General features: G+C 40.3%; 1 protein-coding gene across 9 annotated transcripts in view; it reads right to left on the reverse strand.

Annotated features, from left to right (window-relative positions):
• AFG2A (AFG2 AAA ATPase homolog A) overlaps positions 1–26576 on the reverse strand; it is a 208853-nt gene that overhangs the window by 21930 nt on the left and 160347 nt on the right. For all 9 annotated transcript variants that reach the window (XR_011140844.1, XM_068941621.1, XM_068941624.1 and 6 more), the window contains one exon: positions 16761–16925. Coding sequence is in view for 8 of the 9 variants with exons in the window: in XM_068941621.1 (XP_068797722.1) it covers positions 16761–16925 (165 nt within the window). In the remaining variant the exon portion in view is untranslated. The remainder of the gene's footprint in view (positions 1–16760; positions 16926–26576) is intronic.

The raw sequence follows: 26576 nt of genomic DNA on the forward strand, positions 1-26576 counted from the left end.
GTTGTTCTACTTGTTTTGGGGGCAGAAGGCTGAAGTGAGAAGAGCCATTACACGGTCAAAAGCAAAAAAGCCCACATTTTCATGTATGATTACTAACATTAATGTGCCTCATTTTATATATAAACATAGTACATCTGCATATGGAATCTATTTTTATCGAGGAAATGTTTTTTTAATGAGGAAGACTGAACAATATTTACGAGTGAAAACGTTCAAACCAAGGTTAATTTGCAGCAGAAGTAACAAAATGTTTTAATAAAAAACAGCGAAAAAGACCAGTCTTGTTATCCAAGATCAGTCCTCTCTTATGTCTACACCTTGAGAATAGGCATGGCTTTTCAAAGCTTTGCAAACTTCCCAAGCCTAAATTTAAACTCTATCAAAGAGTTATAAGAGTAAAAATGGTGTTTCAGCTCTACAAATTATTAGAGAGATAGCTCATTATATTTCTGTTTTCTAGCTCCACAGAAGTATTGTTACTCCCTCCACTTTTTTTCAGAGCCCACGCCTGCCTGCCTGCCCTCCCTAATCCCCCTACTTACCAAAAAATAAAAAATAAGAAAAAAAAAAAGATTTAGGTAATACAATCACTTCTGTATATATGTAGCTAATTGTATTCTCAATTGCTGAACACTGTTTCCTCTCCCTCTCCCTGCATGCTGGGCTTAATTAAACTTTCCTTACATGCAGCATATGAATTAAAAAGAAACAAACAACAAAAAACCCTCACTATTTTTAAATGAAAAAAATCTGGTGCTAAAAAGTACTGGCAGGCTCAACATTAGTACAATAAAACTGCTGGATTTTAAATGGTATAAATTAAGTGACTAAAAGCTCTGTGTTTTAAAAATGAGAGTCTTTCTTGACAGAACATGTACCGTAGGGGAGAGATACTCTCTTTCAGGAATCACCTCAAAAACAAGGATGAATTATTACTATCAAATGCAAGCCTCAAAATAGAATCTCTCCGTTATCATAATGCAAATATTAATGCGCATTTGCTATTCCTGCCAAATGTTATCAGTGTTGTGCTGAGGCGTAAGGAACAACCTGTTCTGTACGGGTTCTGACTGGGCTAGCAAGGACCGGGTTTATCATTTTAACACCAGTAACGTTGTTTTGTTCACCTTGAGAAACCGCAGCAGGAACAACGATCCCGGGAGGAGACTGCCAGGGTCTCTGCGCTGGCTTTTCAGGAAAAGCCTTAGGAGCCCCGGGACTGCGGGATTAGTGGAGCAGCTCCTGTGGTCCAGCACGCTGGCCCTGGCCATGGCTCCCACCACCTACACTAACTTACCCTCTTTAATTACTCTTGTAAAGCCAGCAGTTTTAAGCACTTTTTTTTTTTTTTTTTTAATAGGCTGAACTACCTCTGCTGCACTCCTCTATTTTTTCTTTTATTAATGCATTTAATCACGGTCCCTCCGAATCTCCAGCTGACGTTTTTACTTGCCACAATTGTTTCTTTATACTGATTACAATTTCCTAGAAGATACATGTTTGGTTTTAATAATCCCTTGACTTTTCCCATTAACCATATTACTTTTTTATTTCCTGCTTCCTTTTTTTTTTTTTTTTTTTTTGCTTTTATGAATATAAATTTCTTCAGTACCCAGCTGTTTTGTTTAAATAGGCTCCCTGTTTAGAGCATGTTATTCCCTCCTCCCTGCCTTTTTTTTTTTTTTAATTTAGCAACTTTCTAAGCTTTACTTGCTTTGTTTTTCTGACTCTCTCTTTCAGTGATATGGTGTCAGAATGACAGTAAAACTAGTACCAACCATTTCATCTTGGCTCGATCCCATCAGAGCCAGGTACTCAAATAAATGTGCGTCCTGTGAAAGACACAATTTACAATAACGTTCTGTAGGTATTTCAAATATCAGCCCTAGTTCTGAACCTGCACATTGCAAAAACAATCATACTTGTATATGGTAATAAGTAAGACAACTGGACTACAACATATCTTAAATTCTTACAATTGATGGTACCTCATGACGTGGAGGGCTCAAACCCATGACTGTGAACTAAAATACCCCGCGTATATAAGCGGGACTGCCTCATCAGCTTTGTCGTTGCTGTCCTTGACTGCGGCTTCACTCGAGTGAAAACCAGCGTGCAGTCTCTTGAAAACCGCCTCAATGTGGAAGAGCAGCCCAAGCGTTGAACCTGATTTGCCTTTGCGCAGTCTTCCCTCCACATAACACATACGTTACAGCTGTAACGCACCAAAGGACATGGGGGACTAAAGCCCATACCCCTAAGACCTTCCTCTTCCTCTTCTATCCTCAACACATGCCAGTCACTGCTCTTTTACTGCCATCACAGTTGCCTTTTACTGACTGAACCGTGTAAGCTAACTGGTCCGTGCCATAGCAACTAAACAGGAAAAAACAAGTTTCTTCTGTTACTTAGGTGGCACATAGATACTGCCAAATATACCACGACTGCCTTCAAAGAGTCTTATGTAACAATAGATTTCAAATTTCAGTTTTACTTGCAAGTCATGCAAGCATCCTTTCAGGCTTTCAGCTATAGTTTATTTGTTACCTAATATAACGTGTCAAATGATTTATGAAATTCACAAGAAATGAGAAACCTATTAGACAATCCAGTTCATCTCCCAGCAAGTCCAGGACTGTTCCCAGTGAAATACAGCATTGGCAGAAGAGAGATTTATTACAACAGTTTCTTAACTCTATCTCTTATAATTTAGCCAGCTCCCATAGTGCTCCATATGGTACTTTTAACAAGTTAAAAGCTAGATGTTTAACCAGTAGTTAAAAGTAATTTTAAAAGTATAACGTGCTCGCCATCAAGATATACAGTGCCGAACGCTACTGCTTATTTCCTTTAGCAGTTTATAAAAAACAATTAGAGCTGGTCTGCAGGCTCCCGCGTTTGCTATAAACGCAGGCATTTAGCAGGGCACACCTACACCGAAGGCGTAACCGCAGTGACCCGGGCACCGCGTCCGAGAGCGAGCGCCGTGCCTGCCCGGCCGTGGCTCGCACCCCGGCGGCGCATCTGCACCGCCATCGCCTCGCTGCCGTGGTGGGCAACGCGCTGCCGGCGCACCTGCGCCGCTCGGCTCGATCTCTACCTACCTACGCAACCATTTCAGAAAGAACATACTGGGCGGCAGTAGCCTCGGGTAGGCAACGTAAAGAAATTTTCAAAGTCAGTATGTCGTAGTCCACGGGAGCATCGCGGCTGAAGTGAGTTGTACTCGATTTCAAAACACACATAGCCACGTCTCGTATCAGAAATCTGCAAAGAGCAACACGGGAGCAGTCGGAAACTTATTTGACATTGAGAATGACTTAGATTGGGACCGACTGACTGAAATGGAGAATATGCCTCCGCTTTGATCCAGTTAAAACGTAAGGGGTTTTCTCAGTCACGGAAAAATCATTTTGCTCTATCAAAAACGAGCCACACAAAACAGTACTGGTTACTTCACGCACCAGCTGGCTTGACAGAAATGAACTGAGAGGTGATGACAGGCACACAAGTGACAGCAATAGCATATGGTGGCAAAAATACATCGTACCTTCAAAATTAAAAAAAAGGCTTGATACTAGCTTCCTTTTATTTCTGCTGTCTAGGTAATAATATACATTAAATGAGAAGACATTTTTATCTTTAGGAATTCAACAAACGATCCTTGGATTAGCAAGCTGAAACATGCATTTGATTTTAACTCCATTAAATAACTCCATTGGCTACAGGGAATTTTTTTATGTGCATGAAAATCTCTGAAACGCTGTACGGTAACGATCTAAACTTTGACTAGGCCAGAAACAAGGAGGTACTAATATTCTGGGCTTTGGATGGAGTGATCAAGGTGATGAAATTGAGCTGAAGAGTTAAATTCAGATTTCAAACTCTCTCAAACTTTGAAACTTGGTCAGACTAGTTTCTAATTAGCAATTGATAATTAAGATGCAACTCTCTTTCCTGGTACAGCACATTTATGAAATGAATATTAAGTATGTTCATGACAGATAACAAAACTCTAGTACTCTGAAGCCATTTCATATACGCAAGTGTACACTGTAGAGTATATTTAGTCCCTTGAAAGAAAGGTGCACTGACTGGGCCTATCGTATCTCTCTGCACTGCAGTATAAGGAAGGACAAAAAACATGGGCAGCAACATACTTTCACCAATGGAACACTAAGCCTTTAATTACCTAACTAAAGAGCTTTTTTGTTCATGTTCATGATTAATTCCTACTTTTCTAGGTTTCATGCACAAATTAGCTCGGAACAGAAACCTTAAAAGTTTTCTATGAAATCTTCTGCACGTGCAGAATCAATGGAAATCGAGTGCTGCTACACACATCTAGTCAGCTGGAATGCAAGAAAAGATTTTTGGTTTGAAATAGCTACAAGATGTAGTACATCTACAATACTAATTGCACCACGTTTTAAAATACCGATTCTGACTGGATGACTCATTTGCAGTTTTTGCCCCTTCACCTTTAACAGCAAATTCATTGCAGGGGCTAGGGGACGCTCACTTAAAAGGAAGAGCTAGTAGACTGATTTGCAACACTGCGAAGACAGACCTCTATATAAACGCTAAAGATAACATGGGCATTTATATTACAATATATATTGATATACTGTCATCCTCACATGGATATCTGAAAATCCTAAATCTTAGGGAGAAAATTAAATATATGGTAAAAGCTTTTACTACGCTTTCGTAAGTTAAAAGGGAGACACAAATATATATACACATTTGTAAAGGGTAGCACATGTAGGACATAAAACACAAATAAACCTTCTGTTATTATATTGAGCAACTCAAATGAATCCAGTGATAACTCTGTCTTAGTGAGGGTGTTACCAATCAGTTTAAAAAAATCCCTAACAAAAGTTGAAATCTTCTTCCTTCACGTAAAAGAGACTTTTCAGCTGTTACTATATATTATAAGGAGTAAATAGGTGTGAATTGCAAAGACAGAACATTACACTAGAATAACAAAAAGAGAGAAAAATAATTCTGCTTAAGGCTGACATGTATCAATTTAAACCAGCCATTTTTTGGCATTGTTTAAAGAAAGAGAAGTAATTAAAGTACGCATAACCATTGTGATACCGCAATCCTATTTCCTGTACATGTTAGTAACAAAATGCCTCTCCTACCCCATATATGCTGCTCATTAACTCTCCACAACAAACATAGTACTTCCATATCACACATTTGAAAGCGCTCCTAAACTATTAAGCTGGGCAACAACATTGCACTATGCAAAAACAGCCCAGTCCAGTCAGGAAACAGATTAATTTGAAACCCTTAATTAATGACTGAACAAGATTTATGAGTTGCAAGGGAGTAAGTCCAAAACATAACACTCCCTCCTGCATGGAAGCTCTCTTTTTAATGGTAAACAATTAGCCTAGGGTAAGACAGTGTCTAAATTCTCAAGTTCACTTTCTTCTCCCAACTTCCAAGCACTGATAGAAAACCAATTAATTTCATCCTTTTTTTTTTTTTTTTCATTTTCTTCATTGTCCTTAAGCATTGTTATTAATAAACAAGGGTTAATGAAGACAAAATTTTTAGTGAAGATAATAGATTTTTCCAAAATAAAGAAATCAATGAGTTTCAAAAATTTTTTTTTTTTTAGCTCATGGGAGTGCAAAAAGAGCATACAAAAAGGGGGGAGGGAAGAGGAAGGGGACTTTCTGGATAGATAAGTTTATAGAACTTATTTTCTATATATGCTTGAAGTAAATCATAAACAAGAAAAGGAAGGCCGTGTGTGTGTGTGTGTGTGTGTAACAGTACAAGCAAGAAAAATCCTGTTAAAATCCAGAAAACTAAATTGAGTTTATTTCACTGAACTCACAAATATTTTAGCAAATTTAGTATCACTGAATGTCACAAATGGAGAAGAAGATTTCTGTTTTTAACATTTTGATCACGTTCCAGTTTGGAACGTACATACTGTAGCACTTTTTTTTGAAGGGAATTGACATTATGATGAGAGCCTACAGTCTGAATATTAAAACAAGGCTGACAACTCTTCTTTGAAAGTCCTCAGGCCTTAAACTAGAAAAGTCAAAAATCAAGAAAAGTTTTGTTCTCTCTTGTTTATACTAAATTACCGAACACATTTTCTTGCCTGTCAATTTTGTTCCTCTAATAAAGGAGCGTGGTTTGTTTCTCTCCCCCAGTTTATACACAGCATGTAAACAAGCAGAAATGACCACAGAAACGGCAAGAACCCATAAAGCAGTAACACCTATGATTAAAAGGACCTGTGAAGAGCCCGTGTCCCTGCAGTTGTACTGCACACCACCATTTCTGTGGCCTCCCTGACCGGGGAGCTCCCTCAAACTCCTCTCTCCACGCGTACAGCCAGCAGGAGACCGGAGAGGTAACCAGAGACTCAAGCGACACGCGCGTTTGTTTCTTTGTTTGCTTTAACCTGTTGGGGGTAACGTGGCAATGCTGAACACACAATGCACAACCTCAAACCCCACAGGAACTGGCTCACTCCCGTATGCTCAAGGTTGGGTGCGAGAGGTCTCCAAAAGCCCACCTGCTTCGGCCTGTCGCTGGCGTTGTAGTTTTGCAAGACGCAACCCACCGCTTCAGCTGATGGGGATAATTCTTTGCTAGCTGGCACAGAAGATCAGTGCAAAAACATCAAATAAAATCCAAAGCAGCTCTTCTGAACTGAGCTAAACGCTCTTAGTTTTTTTAGTTCAGGTGAGTTCTCAGTTCTCACCTGAAACCGGGGGGCGTCAAGACCAAGTAACTACCGCAGCTATCTTGGGTCCTGCTCTGTTTTCTTCCATTACAACTGGTCAACCCAGATTTAATGGCTCCCTTCTAAACATGCAGTGTCTTAAACAAACTACAGAAGACTAAGTCCTGAAAGCTTTTTCTACCTTCATATTCTTGACCTTTTCATTATTCAAAGGCAGAAGATAAGAACTTTAGGCTGGGAACTAAGTGATAGTTGGAAACAGTTTAATTAAAAAGCAAAATGGTCCACAGAATTGCTTCTAAGATACTTAATAATTCGCTGTGGAGTTATTACTGTACTGTTTCCATCTGCCAATAACCATTTAATCCTTTTGCCAGAGGCAATCTAAAGTTTAATGTATATCCATATGTATTTTAGGGAAACAGTAAAAGAACTCGGAAATAACAACTTCCAATTTTTGACATACAAAAATCTAAGTTACAAAAGTGAATACAGTCAGCAGCCTTTTAGCAGTGCTAAGAAACATCACTTGGCAGCTGCCACTCTAGACAATGGTTTGAATGTTAAGATCAAAGTTTTGTGTAAACAGAAATTCTTTGTTAGGATCCAAATACGAAACACAGTCAGATACAGACAGCTCCCCTTAAATGCCTTCTTTAACAGGAGTGCAACTCTCCTCCTCATGAAAACCCAATGCTCAGGGACTCTGTGCAAACAGAAGTTACAAGACAAAAATGAAACACTCCCTATTTGACAATGTCGGTATGCTGTGAACACTTGAAAGCTTCCCTGTTCTCATATTTTACATCCTTGACTATCTGAATTACTAGCAACTTCTCAAATTGCTTCAGAATTATTACTAACGACTTAATCTTACCAGAAAAGTCTGCAATTCCTGCTATGTTATTGCTTAAGTATTTGGATAAAAAAAGAGAGAAGAACAACGGCAGATATTTCAACTCTTTTTTCCAAAAAACAGATAAATGAAGTTACACATAATCAAAAAGCCTTTGAAAGGCACAGAGCAGGGAGCGTTTTCAACGCAAATAACTTAATGGAATATCATAACAACTTTAAAGTAGACGTTAATTTACACCTCTACTAGAAGGAAACGCATAAGCTTGTGGTTCACATGCATCTCTTAGGAATGGGAAGTATCACAGTTAAAATGAAAAAAAAAAAATAGACAGAGCTCTCCAAACATTGTATCAATAATGGTCATCCCTCCCAAAATAAACTTAACATTTACTTTGCAAAAATGAAGTTTAGTTTCTATTACAGGAGAAAGCAGTGGAAGCAGAATTTTTGGTGCATGTTTAATAATGACAGCTTCTAAGTTTGAAATTCAGCACATCTTTTATTCACAATATTCACAGTCTGATGGCAGACTTGTTGATTTTATTAGCAGGTTCTGAATTTTCATATCAGAAACAATTCCTTCACTGATGACTGCAAATGGCAAACATCCTATTTTATATGTACACACAGATATTAATACATAGTCAAGTATTTTAATTCATACACACACCTCTCCAGTCTTCGCAGCTCAATGCAGTGTAAACAGCTAGTGATGTTATTAAAATACACATTCTTCATTCATGGCAGCAATGCTTAGGTAGATTACTAAGCTTTTATTCCTGGGCTCTATTATTCCTCTGCTATTCATTAGCATTTCTTCCACCTTGACAGCAAGTTAACTGGCATGATACCAGAAATACAAGTAGGTCAGCACAAGGTGTTCCTCTGTATGGTTTCATCCGGTATAAACATCCTATCTGAGTTAGCCTTCAGGTACTACATTTAAATATACCTAGTGCCAACTAAGATAATAATCAGAATTATTGTCCAAGTACTACCCTTATTTTTGGAGGACTGATTCTGTTAAAGATAGAAAAGAAGTTTAATTACAGAAGTAGGGAGCCCTCTGCAGCTCTCGTGGCCGAGCTGATGCAGACATGCCTCATGCTGCATCCGTGGGAAACCCAGCAGACATCCTCAGCATATCCAAGTGGAAAGTATATATACACGTCAAGAAAGCTAAGTTGAACACTGAGGTCTGATAGTCAGAAACTGTATACTATTAAAAGTAATCATAACAGGAAATAAAGCTTGTCAGACATGCTCTAATCTCAGGGACATGAGAAATGGCAATGGATACGTAAGAGCATTTACTTTTTTTCCCCCCTGTTCATGCAAAAAGTGAATAAAAATCAGTAGTCTCCTGGAAAAATGAAACAAAAAACTTTGGACAAATCCTTTGGTAACATACTGAGACGTATTAGTATTTACAACAATTTGTATACATTGAGGATCTGGCCCTGAAGTTGCTGTGCAGAGATTTCATTCTCTATGAAAGCAGTGACTTTTTGGTGACTTTCTCTAATTTCTATGCCCTGTCTTAGACTTTAGGACTAGAGTTGAGTCAAACTCAAAACTGCAGGTTCACTTCTAACAGCATGCTCTAAGACGCATACTAACTTACAAGATCAAGTGCCAACCCTGCAGGCTTAAATCAGAAAAACAGACTAGGGTGATACAAAATGTTTAATTTTTTTTTCCTTTTCTCTTTTTTAACATAAAAACAAATGCTACCACTCTGCACTGACACAAGCATTTATATTATGTGAATAAAAATACTTCAAAAAGCAGAAATTAATCAACGTTTTCAGCTCCTTGCTGTCTACTCTCCTTCCTGATCACTGCAAATTTTGTTTTTGCTCTGAATATCCACATTTGTGATCATTTGTGTACTGAAAGTGAGTGACAGATATAAGGCACTGAAGAATAATCCCTGCTGTCTAATTAAAAAAAAAAAAAAAGAATGAATTACACTAAAAGTTGCTAGAAATAACTCACAGGCGAAAAAATAAAATTTAAAGCAAACAATAGCACTAGCCCAAAGAGACATATTCTTTCCTTCAGGAATGAACTCCCATCTGCTTTTAGAGAGCAGCATGTTTTTCCATTACGGGGAATTACAGCCAAAACCAGGACAATAAAGCAGCAAAGCCACAGGCAAGAGCAGAGGGCAAGTGAAGCTGGCTGACAGTATCAGTCCAGGTCCCTCTTTTATAAGCCTCTGTTTTAGTGACAGCTCAACAGTCCCCCACTGTGCTGGCAACACACCTCCTTCTGCTACACTCAACAAAGAGGAGCTACTCGTAGTTTTACTGTGAAAGGTAGCGTGGAAAAGTGAAGGAAAAGGAAGGGGAAGGAGGCAAAAGCACAGCTGACGAGCCTCGCTCAGCGGTGCCAGTAAACGGGCGCCCCTCCTGTAGCCTTGGCCATTTTGGCGAAACTACAGCGCTTGCCAGTCATTTTACAGCAGTTCATTAGAACTGAGCAGCTCGGTCAGCCGAGGAGCGTCCACCCCTTACGTGGCTGATGCACGTAGCTTAGGTTTTCTTCAGATAGGCATGCTACTCAAAATATCTCTTCAAAGGCATACAAAGGATAAAAGCAAACACAAGTATTCAAGTAGACAAAACCATTAAAATAGTTAGTGAGGACACAGGTGACAGAAAGGAAGAGAAAACATACTGCAATCAGCTCAAAAGGTTCCTTCACCCTAAATGATTTAGCAGACAGGTTCTTGTGCATGTAAAGATCCACAGTTTTCAGCTCTTTGGACTGCACAGAGGAAGAAATTCTCCGGTTTGAGATGCAGACTAAATGTCATACCTAATCACTGTTTGGAGTTTGCTTGGGGGTTCATTCAAATTCCCTCTGGCCTTCACCCCACGTTCCTCTAAGGATAACTGCTCTTCAAGTTATTTAGGAAGCAGCTTTGACTGTATCCTCCTGAGCTCTTAATGGTCCTGACCTTTTCGGAAATGCTAATGTCACTTCAGTCAGATGCATTAAATCTCCTCTCCTTGATTAAACTATTAGCAAATCATTATCTTATTGAGGGATAAAATGTTCTTTCCCAGATGAGCAAAGCCATGCATAAATTTCAGTACAAATACTCTTCTGTTTACCAAACCTTACATTTTACATAAATGTGCTAACTGTCAACCGTGTTTTTTACATAATCACATACATAGGATTAAAGCATACAGTTCTTTACTGGGTTTGGCTGAGACAAGATATGATGAAAATCAGTCCCGCTGGGGACAACTAACCCCCAAACTTGCCTCTGAAAAATGCCAGAACAGAACCAGACCTTACTGAAGTCTCTAAAGAGGAAAAAGGGGGGAAGCAGCTTAACGCCACGACGGTCTTGTGGTTCAACACAGGCCTGCTGACGAGTGAATACCCAGGCTGTTGCACAGCCCTCATTTCCAATCTGTCCAAGCGCATTCTGCACGTACCAGGCTCTTGCGAGACCAGCAGTAAGCAAAAATCCCATGGGAAGTCCTGTGTAGTTAGCTATTTCCTTTCAAGTGATTCATCTCCTTTATCCCTAACATTGACATTCGGAAAACATTCTGAATGCCAGGTATTTCCTCACCTTCCAGCCACCTGTGCCAAACACACAGCCTCAGTACTGATGAACGTGTGCAGGAAGGTGATGATCCCATATTAGCCATGCTGGATGAAGGCTGAGTCTCTTTTCCTCACCCACCCACACAAAAATGTTCACTTTTCAACGAGTGATATAAACTAACAGAGCCTATGCATCATTCCAAGAGAAACTTCAGAGGTTCATCTGAGGGGACTGGTGCCTTAATCCTGCTGTGTTTCAATTTCATGGAGTTCCTCATTTTGAAAACTGTATTTCACTATGATACCATAGCCTGACACTGAGCTAAGAATTTCTTCGAATAGCAGGGCTGTCCAGAAGGGTCAGGCTAGAGTCACTTCAGCCACAGATACGCTAATGCTTTTCTACAAAGCATATTTTCAAATCACACATTTCTGATCAGACATAAACATTTTTTTGTGGTATCTTTCAAGTTCAAAAGTTGAGGGCCCAGTCCTAAGACATGATGTGCTGAGCACCTTCAGCAGCTGTTGCTGCTTTCAGTGGGAACTGAACACAGTCTGCATCTAGCATAACTAAGCATGAGAGGATAAATGTTTTTGTTTTTAAAAATGAAAAGCCTGAGATTTAGACAATTTGCAGAGTCTACTGTTTTTTTCCCCATATTTTTCCCCCATCCGTTACTCTTGGTTTGTGGTCACCTTCGCTCCCAAAAGTTTGTGTCTTTTTAGGTTACTGTGCAGGACTGGAATAACCAAACACCCTTGTCCTTACGTCTGGAAGATATTTTCCTTCATGGAAAACTAGATATTAAAAAGGTGATATATCCTAATTTTTCTGATATATCCTAGCCCTCTCTCACCTTTATTGTAGATGCTCTTTCGTGAAGAGAGACTTATTTTTCCCAAACACTTAAAACACTGTTTACCATCCTGTATATCTATGATGGAACATATCCTCACTTCTTTTGAAGTTGGTGGCTTCCTCTATGAGAAAGAGTTGGGTTTTTTGTTTTGTTTTTTTAAGTTTGTAGTTTAAATATGTCAGTATCTGGTAAACAAGAACATGCAGTTTTGGACTAAATATTTCAAGAGTCAAAGGCTTTAGTTGATTAGAGTGTGCTGCTGCAAAGATACTTTTTTGGCATCAAGTATGCTCTTATTTGAGCCAGAACAAGACTTCATTGGCTTTTTTTTTTCCTGCACTCTCTGTGTTACCATTGAGAGTTATTGCAAAGTGAGAAAGATATTTTTACATTAACCCTTCTACTTCAACTAAGAACCAGTGAAAGATTTACAGGTTCCCCGGTTCCCGCTTTGCTATTGTTTCCTGTAAGCATGGAAAATGATAATACTATAGAAACGATGCCAGCCTTTGCTTTACCATGACCCACCTTCCATTAATTTAAAAATAGTCATTCCCTTTAGTTACTTTTGTAGGCATATCTGACTGGGGCTCAGACAATAAAAGATGATCCCTTGTACTACCTTTTTTTAAATTTTTCTTGTTTCCTATTTATCACCTCCTTTCTGGAGCAAAGTATTTCTACAGTGGGAAATAATGTCTTCATCCCCTGCTCATCCCTTTTCACAGAACAAACTCCAAGGATTAGAAACAATTTGAAGTAATTTTCTTCCATTTCATTTGTAAAGGAAAATAATACCATCTTTTTTTTTGCCACGCAAGTCTAATAAAGACAACAGCCTTTGCATTTATAAAGGTAGGTGTCCCTCTTTTTCTAGGCCAAGACATGCTCCAGCTACAGCCGGTCTCCTCTTCTGCTTGAGATAATGTATAATTTAAAAATTAATGAAAAAGCAATTTCCTGCTGTCCACATGATTTTGTTTTTACTCACACCAGAAAGCGCACTGGGGCTATTGGTATTTTTTATTACAACAGAGAGGAGCCAATAATTATGAAAAACCTAATCTGAACCCTAAATAAGATAGAGCTCCTGAGCTTGGAAGCTTTTCTTAATGCCAGCTGGTTATGGTGGCATCATGAAAGAAAACTAATGAGACCCAAAGAACTTGCATTACTTTTTAAAATACTTCTATGCTTTGATTTTAAATTAATAAAACTTTCCAGAAAGCACAGTGAAGATAAATTAAAACTTCTCAACATGAACTATAACGGGGAAAAGGTATGATCAAATTGATCAATCTCTGAGTGAAGATATCCCGTTTATATAAGAGCAGTGATTAACACTACCAGTGTTATAAAGGTCAGATGCCCTGTAATTTTGCCTGAAATAAAATATGGCAACACTAGAACTAATCTGGTAAAAGGTATGATACGGCAACATCTTTACTGCTTTAACTGTTTTTATTGACTTGTAAGGACTAGAGAATTCCCCGCGGTCCCCGCCAGTGCTCCCTGCTAACCCCACGGTGTCAGCGAGGACAGCGAGGCCACAGCAGCCCCACCGCCTCCTGCCCCACGCAGCCCCGGGATGCAGCCACCCTTTCGAGGCCTTTGGGAGAAATTCTTTAGAAAAATACCTGGGGGCAAAGCAGAGACCAGTCCTGACTCCGTCTCCACCGCTCCCTTGAAACGGGCTGGCCTAGGAGCAAGGGCAAACAGGGCACAGGGACCTACCTGTGAACAGCTCAGTCCTACCAGTTTCGTCTAAAAGAAGTTGAGGCAGTCCTGGGAGAAAGCAAACACCCTCAGCAGAGGGATGGAACCAAAGACGCTACTTTAGAGGGAGGAGGGAACGCTCTTTGGGGTTGCTATCGGCACAGACGTAATTCCTGGCTCTGAGGCCAACCTCGCTGTTCAGAAACCTCCAAAAACGATTTCCTGCTTTTCTGATTTGAAGCTATTCAAGTACCTATGAAGAGCTTCAAGCACTTCTGCAGAGCAGAGGTACCAAGATACCAGCGGGCAGTTGGGAAGGGCCTGGAAATAAAGTTCAGACTCCAACCCAATATTTCTAGAGAGCTAAGGCTTTGTTTGATCTATAGTATTAGCATAATATAAAACAAGTGTATGGACATCGCTCCCCTTCTGCATGTTTTTTTTTTTTTTTAGCTAAACAAATGAGAGAGGGTAATTCTATTTCACTCTCATAAATTATCTCCCACCTTCTGTCAAATGAAACAGTGGGAAGTAAATATCCTATTTTGCTATCTTGATATCTTCAAGGTATTTATTACGAGAAACATGCATATAGCAGGTGAACAGAGACAAGTGATCGTAAGTGATGACAGGCCAAAATAGATGAATATATGCTCTGAAAAAATGCCAGGTTGGAAGCCAGATGCATACTAAACTATCCACTTTACTCACTGTTTATTCAGCTCATTTTAGGATGATTCAACATCTCCTTACATGAAACTTACTATTTATACAGCATCTTGTAGTCACAAAACCAAGTATTTTCCATTTCTTCTTCTAAACAAAGGGTATAACAGTGGAATTTGAACTTGCCATTCATGAGCGGAAACTATTTGTAAAGCTGGGAAACTGGAGACACTAGGAAGAAAAGGCTTTAATGAAACTGGCCGCTGTGCGCGCCAGCTGTCAAGACTCTTTATATATTCTTCCAATGAATACTGACTGAGATTCCTTCTGTATTCACTCTCTACATCTGAATTATTACAATTCTTTGAATGATTTAAAAGAAAGGTAAGGTACCAATACAATTTCTGATAAATGTCATATTAGAAATAGGCAGTTCTTCCCCCTGCACCTAGTCTGTAGCTGCACACAATGACCCATTAACTTATTTTTGGTTTGTACAGAGCCAGCACGAAGACATTTGCTACTCATCATCAGCTAAGCATAGGAATTCACCACTGGAGCCTCAGCTGACCCAGATCCAAAGAAAACCCCCATATGCTTGGAACTGCTGAAACACAAGCATTACAGTTGTTGCCTGGTAATGAGATAGTTTCCATATACAAGATAGGATTGGTTTATATTTGTATTTTTGAAGGCTTATAACTTGGCAGATAAATTTTCCCAGGATGGCAAAATATGGCATCCAGGTGAAAATACAGTACTGTTTCGACTCATTCCTCCACACCAAAGGAAGCAGTAGAACTGCATAGTATCCCAGACCAATATTTAAGCCTGCAATAAGAAGTTAATTATTGTCTTTTTTTCATTATGAGATCCCATGTTCTGGGGCAAATAAATGTCCTACACATGACAGCTTCACTCACTACACAACCCTCTTTCGCTCATTCCCAGAGCGCAATTTGGCCTGTGCTGCTGAGGAGGAAACCTGTCGTGGATTTTATTTTGGTCTCACATCTAGCCTGTACATATTTTCCTCGAACAGCCCTGGAGGCCACTCCAGAGACTGCTGCTGCATATGGCAAGGGCTGACCCCATTCCTGTAGCCTGGAGAGTGGCCTCTGTAGCACCCACAGCAGTGCCCTCACCAGCCAGAGGTTACTAGTAAGCAATGCACCATTTTAAAAACACACCAGCATTTATATAATAGCTAGTTAAATGAGCAAAATTCCTGCCTGGAAGTCACACAGCACGTACAATGACTGGCCAGTTGAGAAGGGCCATTCAGTGCTACATCAGGCGCACAAATACCCCACAGTCACCCTGTCTTTTGGACCAAGACAAAAGCTTAGCTTATTTCCCTGCCCCGATGAACAGCACACAGAAAGATGGAGGAGCTGAGGTAAGCACATTACATTCTCTACTCTGCTACGGCAAAGGAGACTACGTGATTAAAGGGTGACTATTTATTAAAGATGGTACAATAATACGCACACTAGGACTGGCTATGGTAAGGTGGAAACTTTAATTCTGGTATTTCATATCTTTAAAAGCTGTAAGTGGCAACCTTAATACCATTCTTAGAATGTTTGAAGTAATATAATTACCTTCAATTAATCCAAATGAGGAAAGAATGAAATATTTTGCAGAGACGCCGACATGAATAAATATGCAGGGAACAGAGTGGTGACCACTCACATATCAGTGTTTATTGTAACTGCCAGGCAGCATCACCTGAAAAAGTTTCTCCCTATACACAGGACAGGAAATAATTGCCTGACGTTCATAGTCAGAAGCTGATTTACTAATGGTGCTGAGCTGTATAATAACAGCTGCTGGGAGCTCTTGGTTATGTGGAGTAGAAAAACGCGGAGCCCTTGAAGAGACCCGAGACTCCCTTACAGATTCCCTTAGACTGTTTCATAATTGCTTCTCTCCTCCCTCCAGCTAAGGCTCTAAGCCACAGTCCCAAACGCCAAAGATCCCCGGAGCTGCAGGGAGGCGACAGTGAACTGTCTGGACAGCCTGTACCTTCCCCTGGCTTGTCCCCCGCCTCCCTTCATTCCTCCTGGCAGCACATCCTTAAGGAAGCCACCTGTGATCTTACTCAGGATCACCCTTGAAGAGGCCTTTTCCCTGGAAACAACACTCTGATGCAGATCTCTGTGGAAAAAAAAGCCCTAGATTGTATTGCTTTCTGAGTAGAAACACAGAAGTCATACCGTATTTTCTCAAACATTTCCTTTTATAATCCCCCCACCCCTCCCTTTGACAAGACTGGAAGGGATGCAACCCAAAACCAATTTTCAAGACCCTACTTGGTGCATTGACTTCATGGCCAGTACCAATACAGAAAATTTTACCTCTGCTCCTGAATACTTCTGCGTATTCTGAACGAGCTCTGTTAAGCAGATTTCATTGCTGACTGGCATGGACTGAAAATGAAGTTTGAAGATCTCCGCACGAGTGGCCGCATCGGGCAGAGGCACGTAGATGATTCTGTCTATTCTCCCTGGTCTCAGCAAGGCCTACAATGAAAACATACAAATGAAACATCACAGCAATGAGGTAAAAATCGTAACTCAATTAAAAATAACAACAATAAAAAAACAACCAACAATTTCAGCAAAACCAAGAAACTGCACAAGAACAATTCTTCTATTTGTTAAGAGGAGTTATTCTCCTATGTTAGAATGGATCAGTCACTGAAGAGACAATAATGCCATTTAGCTTATGAAATACCAGTTTATGGAAAAAAAGACATCACAAAGAAATTATAATCATTTTCCTAAAATAATAATTTTAGACTTGTTACAAGGTGTGCTGGAATGTTAGAACTTGGCAACAGGACAGGTAGCAATGGACATAACCCAAATTCAGATCTTGAATCAAGACAAGAAGTTTTTTTTAAAGTGAAGCTTACCTTCTATATCCCTTTGTTTTACTTCAAATTATTAGAGCTGTACAAACTTCCAGAAAAAAAGATTTCTCTGACAGCTTTTTATGCACAATAAAGGAATGACAGACAGAGGCAAGTAGTGCTCAATTTGAAGTTAGAAAAAAATACACTTGCAAAAGCACTATAGCTTAATATATTTTAGCATCAGCTTTGAACTGTTAGAAAACCTCTTTTTTTCCTTCACCTGTGCCACAGAACAGCTGAAAATTCAACCAAGAAGACAGTTACAAGTGAAGGCCTCAATTTTGCAGTTTCATACATGTATACTTGCCCTTGCACTTTGGTTTCACAGGGTTACTAAGATCACACATTTTTACAGCACCCGAAAGCAGATTAATAGCAAGAGAAGTAAACGTGTTAAACTAACTAGAAATCACCTAAGTGAGAAAAAATATACGGTTCCATCTAAAATGTAAAGATAAAAACAGTCAAAATTCCCTTAAAGGCAAGCATTCTGCTTATTTTTTCTAAGACAGAACTATTAGTAAGAGCCCTTAAGTTTGCCAAATGTCCAAGTCAAATTATGGGCCGAACTTGAGCCATTCATCCAACACTCGCACAGAAAGCCCTTGGAATTTTGTCTTAGTAAGGATTTATTACCACAGTGGTCTGGGGTTTGGAGCGCATGGCCTGTGAGGAGAAACTGAGGCACCTGGGTTTGTTTAGTCTGGTGAAAACGAGGCTACGGGGAAACCTAATAGGAGGCTACAACTACTTGAAGAGGAGGCTGCAGGAGTGACAGTTCCAACTCTCAGCAGCAGTGACAGGCAACATAACAAGGGGCAACGGCCACAAACTGCAGCTGGAAGGATCAGACTGGACACAAGAAAAAATTTCTTCTCTGGAAGAGAAGGGCAGCCCTGGGGCAGGTCACCAGGGAGGCTGTGGAGTCTCCGGCACTGAGGTTTTTGAGACTCAGCTAGACACAGCCAAGCCCTCCCCAATCTAGTGTTGGCCACGGTCCCATGCTGAGCGGGAGGGTGAACTACAAGGCCTCCAGAAGTCCCTTCCAACCAACATTTCTATGATTCTATGGTTTCTGGACTAGGTCAAAAAGTAAACATTATCTATATATAAAATGTGTATATAAGATACGTAGGAGAAGCTATCTTGTAAATTTATGAGATGGGAGGAAGCTCATTTCCCTATTTTTCTAAAAATGCCCACAAGTTTTGAAAACCTTCTACATTAAAAAACTAGAAACCTTCCTGAGCCTTCCTTACTTGACATTTGAGAAAAACTGTGCACAGTGCATGCACATAAATAGTATTTAAACTATTTTTTAAAAACTGAACAATGTTTATAAGATTCAGCATGTAACCTAAATTGTTTTTATGTTATGGTTCTCCCTTGGGCAGAGTAGTTTGAGTTCCAGATGACTAGAGATATTGCATGGCTGTCCTGGGCTGTCAGCCAATAAGTCTTTTCCCAGCCTGATCATGTCAGTGAAAGTCATGCTGAAAAAATAGTAGGAAAGAGCTTTCCTTCCTGCACAGCATTGATCAAGTTAACACCCTTCCTAGGGTTTCTTTAAAAAGACTGTTGTGGTGCTTCAGAGTGGAAAAATGTATCCTGAATGTTAAGAGCTGTCTTGTTATTTTTAAAACAGAACATGAAATCGCTCAGCTATAGCGCATGGCACTACAGTGTGCTCCATTGGGCCATATACAAATATTACAAGGTTGTGGAAGACTAAAGGGTCCACAGCTAGCCCAGCATCCTGTCTCTGACAGTAGCCAATGCTGGATGCTTATGAACAAGTGTGAGAAGCAAGCCATACATTGATATGTCCCTCAGGGGACCGTGCTACTTTCCACAGCACTCTTCATACATTCACCTAAGAACTCAACCCACTAATGATAACTCAGCCAGTTCATAATTCAGTGTCTAAATCACACGTACATTAGGATGTTGCCCTTTTTTTGCCAAAACACTTGAAAGAGAAATTTGCATGTTTCAAGACTAGGCTTGGAGGGAGACGAATTATACTGCAATTGTATTCTGCATGCTCTTAAGGAAATGCCCATAGCTAATTCTATTATTTAGAAGAAATATGAAATGTCCACATGACACACAGTGGTGTGCCTCTTTTTAAAAGAGGCAGGTTTAATCAGGAAGCCTAGCTAATTAGAACATTTTCTAGAGACAGTTTAGCTTAATACTAATGAATGACCATAGTTGTTGTGTAAGTGGGACAGGAAAAGTGTTTGATTAAAAGGAGGTTCCAATCAGCTGGGATCAAGTTCTTCACTATATTAAATAAGCTTTTGAATGCTAAGATGCGTCATTCAGCACGATGGAGCACCCACTCATACAAAGTAGAATTGCAGATGTAAAAGAGCGAATTTTTTTTTTTCCTCAAACAGTTACTTAAAACTGTATTTCCTCCAGTTTCTCCCAAATGCTTTGTGTTTTATATATAGTCTTAGCTGGAGGCCCAAGTTTAAAACACACTATCATTACTTTTTGCTACAGCCAGGCCTAGGGACCCTATCCAAGACAGCCAGATGTGCTGGGAACCGTACAAGAAAAGCACAAGTGAGCCTCTGTAGTGCTAGCTGCTTAAATAGACACATACAAAAAGGAGAGGAGAGGAAACATTCTGTAACCTCATTTGAGAGAGGAGTCAAATTCCCTCCTACCTCCAGAGAAAGATTTGACTGAGGGTATTCTCTGACCCTGAGTATTGGTCCCTACTAGCCCTCGTGACCGTCCACTCAGGCAAGGAGCTCCTGTGGCTCCGACAGTCCCTGGACACAGCTCGTCCATGCCTCATGCCACTGTCACAGCTCTCTTCCCTCGGGAATCTGCTGATCTCCCTCCCTGCTGTATTCCTGAGGTATTAAGAATGGAGGGAGATGGTGAGGAAGGGGCCTGTCTTGACCAGCCCGACCCTACTGGAGAGCTAGACTCAGTGACAGGTCTGTGGATGGATTTCAGAGCTACTGCGCTGCCCCGTTGTCTGAGGGCAACCAGAGAGCAAAGGAAAGTCGAGGCCACTCTCATCTGTGGCACAGCACATCACCCTCTCAGGTTATATGGTGAGGTTTTTGGTCTCTGCATGCTCCTCATGGACTCAGCTTTTCTTTTTTGGCCATAATAATGCCTAGAGTCAGAATTATCCTGCATGTAGAGGCTGTCAAGTTACTGGTAAGGGAACAAGATATCTCTTCTTGACATACTCGCACTCTGGTTATTGATGTTTCTTCTGGAGGAAAATTAGCTCTTTCTGCATTGCTTAGGGAAGTCCATTGTGCTACGGTTGTGGATACCTGCAGTGCTGGTGTCAGCTTTAACACCAAGGTCCAGGTCACGATTATTTCTGTTGCTGAAGGGAGCATTGAGTTTGATGGATGTTGGCAACAGGTTTTTCCTCCATGCTACTTATTTACAGATCTAAGAGTTATTTCTCGTCTTAGTGGGGTGATGCGTAATGCAAGCTTCCTCACTAGCAGCGTTTTGGAGGTGGTTGCTTCCAGTATGCTATGACTTTCACAGGCCATTCCAGAAGATGGAGCTTCAGTCTTGCAGCTCGCTCTTTGGAAATTGGACGGAGAGTGATAAGCATACTGAGGTTTCTTCTGGACTGGACCCTCTCCTCTCAGGCCACAGCGGGCCCAGCTGCTGTTGGGATCCTGAGCTGAACGCAGGTGGGAGGCAAAGCCGCCTGGAGCTGACCCTCACTGCTGAGCTGGAAGAGGAGAAATTCAAGAAGATAAGCCCAGAGCAGCGGGAGGAGCAAGGCAGAGGAGAGGCAGGTGGGGGAGGGTGAAGAGTTTAAGTGAGGCTGCAGGTTCAGGCAGATACGAGCTGTTGGGAGCACAAAATTAACTGCTTGCGGCTGGGAGATGCAGAACTGATTTGAGGCTAGAAACGCACAGAAGGTGGGAAGTTGATGGGGCCAAAATTAATTGATGTGTGTGCAGAGCTACATAATTCACTGAGTGGAGATGTGAGGGTTGCATAATTTATGTGGGCCAGGAATGGCACAAAATTAAGTAACTGGGGTTTTGGTAGAAACCAGAATACTTCATACCATTAAGCAATTCTTTTGCAAGTTTATGTAATTTTTTTTTTGTTACCACAACAGTTATGAAAGGGGTCTGAGTGCACATACACTGAAAGGTTACTAATGCCAAGCATAAACAGCATTCTTGAGGGGAGCAGCAGGGTTCAGGAAAGTGAGCTAATCATCAAGTAATACATAATATCATCAATAGTAGCAACCTATTTTAATTAAGAAGAAACTACTCCCCTTTCAAAAAGAAATGCTTAAATTCTTCAGTAATTAAAATAGAGCATTACTTCAAAATATATCATTGGAAAAGAGAGCTGATATAAAAATGTGTATTTTGTGTGCAGTTATGAAGATAATTATTTCAGGAAAGAAACCTTAAATATGTAAAGCCAGAAAAATATTTGTGGTTCCTGTTAAGAATGGACTAAAATTAACCTTAGGGCTTTGCTAATTTTCTTCTTCTTCTCTTCTTTTGTTTTGTTTTTTAATCATCCATCTTTAGTTAGCTTTTTCAAAGGACGCTTAGCCATTTCAAGAATTACATTGTCAAACAACCCAGAACTGTAACAACGCTGCTGGAAGCATACACAGCTGATGAGTTTTCTAAGGGACTGAAAAAATAACTTGCAGACTGACGGGCTTCTGCAACCATGTCTACACTCATCAATATTTTCTTGATAGGCTCTTAAAATAAACCTGAATAAATATGTAGTGCAAGAAGGTAGCCTAGCATTAGAAAAAATATATATAATTCCGGAAATATGGTAAACTTTGACAAAATTTTCATTATCAAAATGTAACTTGCACAGCAAAACATAAGCTGCTCAGTAAACTGCTTATTCAGGTGTGTAAGAGAGAGCAAGGAGGTTCAGCAGGTAACAGAAGTTAATCTGGAGAATCAACGTTGCGGAGCGTTCTCTGCTGCAATGAATCGTCACGAGTAGGAACAGATTTTTATACTAAATTTAAGATATTTCCTTTCAAGTACTTTTTTATATAGAACCTAAAAAATGCAACTAAAAGGAGTTTAGTCCTGCCTTTGGAGTCCATTGGGATTAGACCACAGATGAAAATGAGAGAACTGGAAATAACAGAACAATCTGTTTCCTTTGTAACTAAATCCTTCTAACTTAAATTAACAATAGCTATTTATTAACCCAGCTGTGGTCCCCACTTACATGAACTCCTGAATATAAGAGGTATTTTATATCTTGTAATCTAATTTGGTAAGGCAAATCTTTCGATTGTCATCATTACAGTATGTGACCATATGCAAAGCATTTAAAAGTAAGTCTTATTCTTCCTGTAGTCTATTTAAGGAATAACTGTTTGTGAGATCTTTTCTTGCCCACATGTTAGGACAGAGGAATTGCAAGTGAGGAAAGTATTAGGGTGAAAGATAGTGCTGAGGAAGTGAATTTGTTAACAACTGTGAAAGGGCCTTTTGCTGCCACCACGTTTCTCCCTTGCAGGAGCGAACTCTCGCTCCTCTGAAGGTGCTTCTCCTACACTGTGAGGCTCAACTCAGCGCCTAATCTTTTCCTCCTTATTCTGCAAGACAGTAAGTCTCGCGCTCCACGCAACGGACCAGGGAGCCCTTGGCATTTTAGCATCTCTGAAAGTTTCAGGTACAGGAAGCCCATCTATTCTGTTTGTTGGATGTGCAACTAGAGGCTTTTTGCAGCTGTGGATTATTAGGACAACTAGAAGGTGCTGAGGGGGGAAGGCAGGGAGGGAAGATGTTAAAAGCATCACTGTTAAGCACCTGAAAATTGTAGTCCAATGGGTAGTTAAATGTTACTGTTCTACAAGGTTTTTATTCCCCTATCCATCTGACATGGGCTGTCCCAAAAAACAACCTCAAGCTCCTCTGTGTCAAGTGACACATTTACTTGCTGTCACAAGGTTGGAGTCTTGTAATTACAGGCTCTTGAGCCAAGTGATACTGTTTTCTCTCTTGCCAGGAGCCCCTTTCCCCACACTCTTCCTCCTCTCCACCTTCTTCCTCTCTCTGCCAACATCTGTCACCACCTTCAGCACATGCCAACGTCTCTAACCAGTTCCCCTCTTTGATGACTTGTTTGTTGGTCGCCACCCTCATACCCCTCCCAAGATTTGTGCAGATTATTCTCTGTTCTCATTACACAACATCTACAGTTGCTCTCAGGGTGGAGCAGTTTGCTTCTTTAACCTGCATAATACCTACTACCTTAAAAGCTGTATTCACAAACAGAATTTTGTTAGATACTATTGGAAACGAGCTCCCACAAAATGCTCCATTCCCCTATTATCAATCCCTACACAAAGACTTCACCTTCCACATAGATTTCTAAAAATCAGGTTGTACAAGCCTTTTGTCATGTCACTCTTGCTCAAGACCTGGAGCATTGTGCAAGTTGACAAGAAAAGACATGATACGTTTGACAGCAGGTGTTCAGGAAGAATGTGCACTATCAAGTGGCAGCACTCAGTGAGGAACCGTGAGCGCAGCATCAACATTTCACTTAGGCACTAACCATAAGTAATAATTAAAGGCAGAGAACAAACATATAGTTTAACACATTGACAAGTAGTAAATCAGCTTGAACAGGGAAACTGTTCATATCATTGGAGTCAAAACCAAGGTGAAACGATACAGAGAGTTAACCATCTGAAAAATAAGAACGTAAGCTACCCTTTACAGGTAGGCAGTCAAATGCCCATGCTTGAGTAGGATTCATCTACTGACTTTTCTTATCCTCCAGGTGTAAGACCATTATTTAATCCTTCTGTACTTCAACCACCGATTTTTACCCACTTCCAGTTTATCTCACCAACAAAGGGAAACTTTTCCATATAATTTATTGTATCTTCTGAAATTACTTTCTTGCTGGCTACCAACAGGAACGATTTCAACTATCAGTCCCCTAATTTATTACAGAAAAACAAAATTTAACCTATCGTTCCAGTTAGCAGAAAAATAACACACTCATCTTTTCTTATAAAACAAAACTTCGAGAGCTGTTGTGAATCAATCCTGAATCAACAGAAACTGTTGGTGTCACTTGTATGAACAACATACTCTGCATCTGCATGTTTCTCTTACCTCCTCCTAAGCTCATTTCCCATAGTCCCTCCTGCAGCATGGGCAACATATCTGCGCCAGACAGAAGTGCTGGCTGTGCAGAGAGAACGGGTGCAGGACAGAGGGATGGACGGCAGGTCCAATGCTCCTCCACCCTCTAAGGAAACTGCTGTGGATACAGAAGCAGAAAAACCGTGCAAGAAGCCAGGCTTGTATTTCCTAGCCAGCCCAAAGCTGGAAGGGCTGAAGTATTCTGATCTTTTTAGATCAGAGTAACATCATTGTTCCAACAGCTGTACATCACAGTCTTGCCACAGACCGAATGTGATTAATATAGCTAATTTAAGGGGAATCAACAGAGAAAGACAACTTCAGGAGACTTGTTTCACTGCAGCAGTGAGACCATTTAAACACAACTGTAAGGAACAATGCGCTCCTTGGCCCATGCAGACAATATCAAAGTGGTTTTGTTCAGATAGGATTAAAATATCTCAAGAAACAGAGTTTCAGTCACTTCTCTTGGCAGAAACATCTGCAGGCAGATACTCTGCAGCTGCAGAAACAGTATCTCCATGCTTTATTTCTGATATTTCAAACAGTTAAATCAGCCAGTTGGCACAAAGACGTACAGTGCTCACTAGGAACCAAGCTTTGCCCTGGCCTCAGTCTATAAAAGTCTAAAACTGTCAGTAACACAGCGCATTTTCAATCGAGTAACAGCAATACAAATCCAAGCAACACTACTGATATGACTCCAGATACTCTGGATTGGCAACACAGAAATTCAACTCAAAATCTAGCCTGCTAAATGTACTAAAAGACAGGGAGGCGCTGCCAGTGAAACCCAGCTCTCATCCCCTCTGCTTTGCCAGTCTGGTCTCAGAAAAATTTTTATGGTCTGAAACAATTCAGCAAATTCTCCACAATCTGCACATCCTCTCAGGACAATCAGATACACATTTTCAAGCCACAGACTCTTTGAGAGATAAAAACAACAACAAAAATACACCCAACCTTTCTTCCTCTTCTCGTTCAGATGCACTTACCATTCTCTCCGTGTGCCTATGCAGAGGCAGAATCTCAGCTCAGCCCTATTGCTCTGTCTTGCTTTGCAAAGGCAATTTCAGACACAAGATCCTGTTCTCACCTCATGTTAAATCTGATTAGTCTTACTGCACTAGTATGAGGAGAGAAGATGCCTTTTGGCTGTTTTCCCGCAATGTTAATAAGAAGTAGGAGTGATCTAGTACTTTGCAACTTGCTGGGTTGCACAGAGGTTTTGCTGTGCAGAAGGAATTGAAACTGCCTGTCCTGTACTCTAAATGCTAGGCAGCTCTTCCTCCCCAATCTCTAATAAAATGATTTTCAGTAAAGTTAAAATTAACTGAAGAAAAAAAAAATCTATCATCAGCTAATAAACAACGTAACACACCTTCTTCAGTATATGTTTATATAAGAGAGTCCTCCATGCTCCTGTCTAAGAGGTGAAAAACCTCAGGAATGTCAGCTCTTTTTTTCTTTTCCCTTTCTGGGGGGTGGAGGTTTAATAAAAGAACCCCTTTAGAAAAGATAACAATTACATGTAATGGAACCTGGAACCAGACTCTCTTGGCAATTAATCACCCAGGAGCTGTTGCAATCCTGCAGGCTGTTTCTGACAGATTTTGAGAGCTTTACAGGAATCACTGGGATAAGATGTGCCTGGGCTGGCTTCTGACAGGGACCAATCATGTACAAAGTGGGTTGTTGGTTTGGGGTTTTTTTTAGTTTGCATATTCATACAGACATATACATGTACATGCACACACGCATGCAGAGACGTATGCATCCATATACACATTTACGTAGCAGTCTGTCTTTACATACATGGAACAACTGCAGAACTCATTTATTAGCTCAGAGGCAAAAAAAAAAAAAAAAAGAAAAAGAAAAAGAAAAAAAAAAGCCTTTTCTTCCTCTCAGCAAAGTAGAGCTATCCATCACTTAACAGAGATACTTCCTGTTTTCAAGCAGTTGGGAAGGCATGACTTCCAACCCAAATACTTGGCTTGGCAAACTATTCCTGTGTTGACAGATGCTTTTATAACCACTTCATTCCACCTAAAGTTTCAGTATAAAAGGAGATTTTTTTTTTTCTG

The sequence above is a fragment of the Struthio camelus genome, chromosome 4, assembly GCF_040807025.1.
Source record: "Struthio camelus isolate bStrCam1 chromosome 4, bStrCam1.hap1, whole genome shotgun sequence".
Lineage (NCBI taxonomy): Eukaryota > Metazoa > Chordata > Aves > Struthioniformes > Struthionidae > Struthio > Struthio camelus.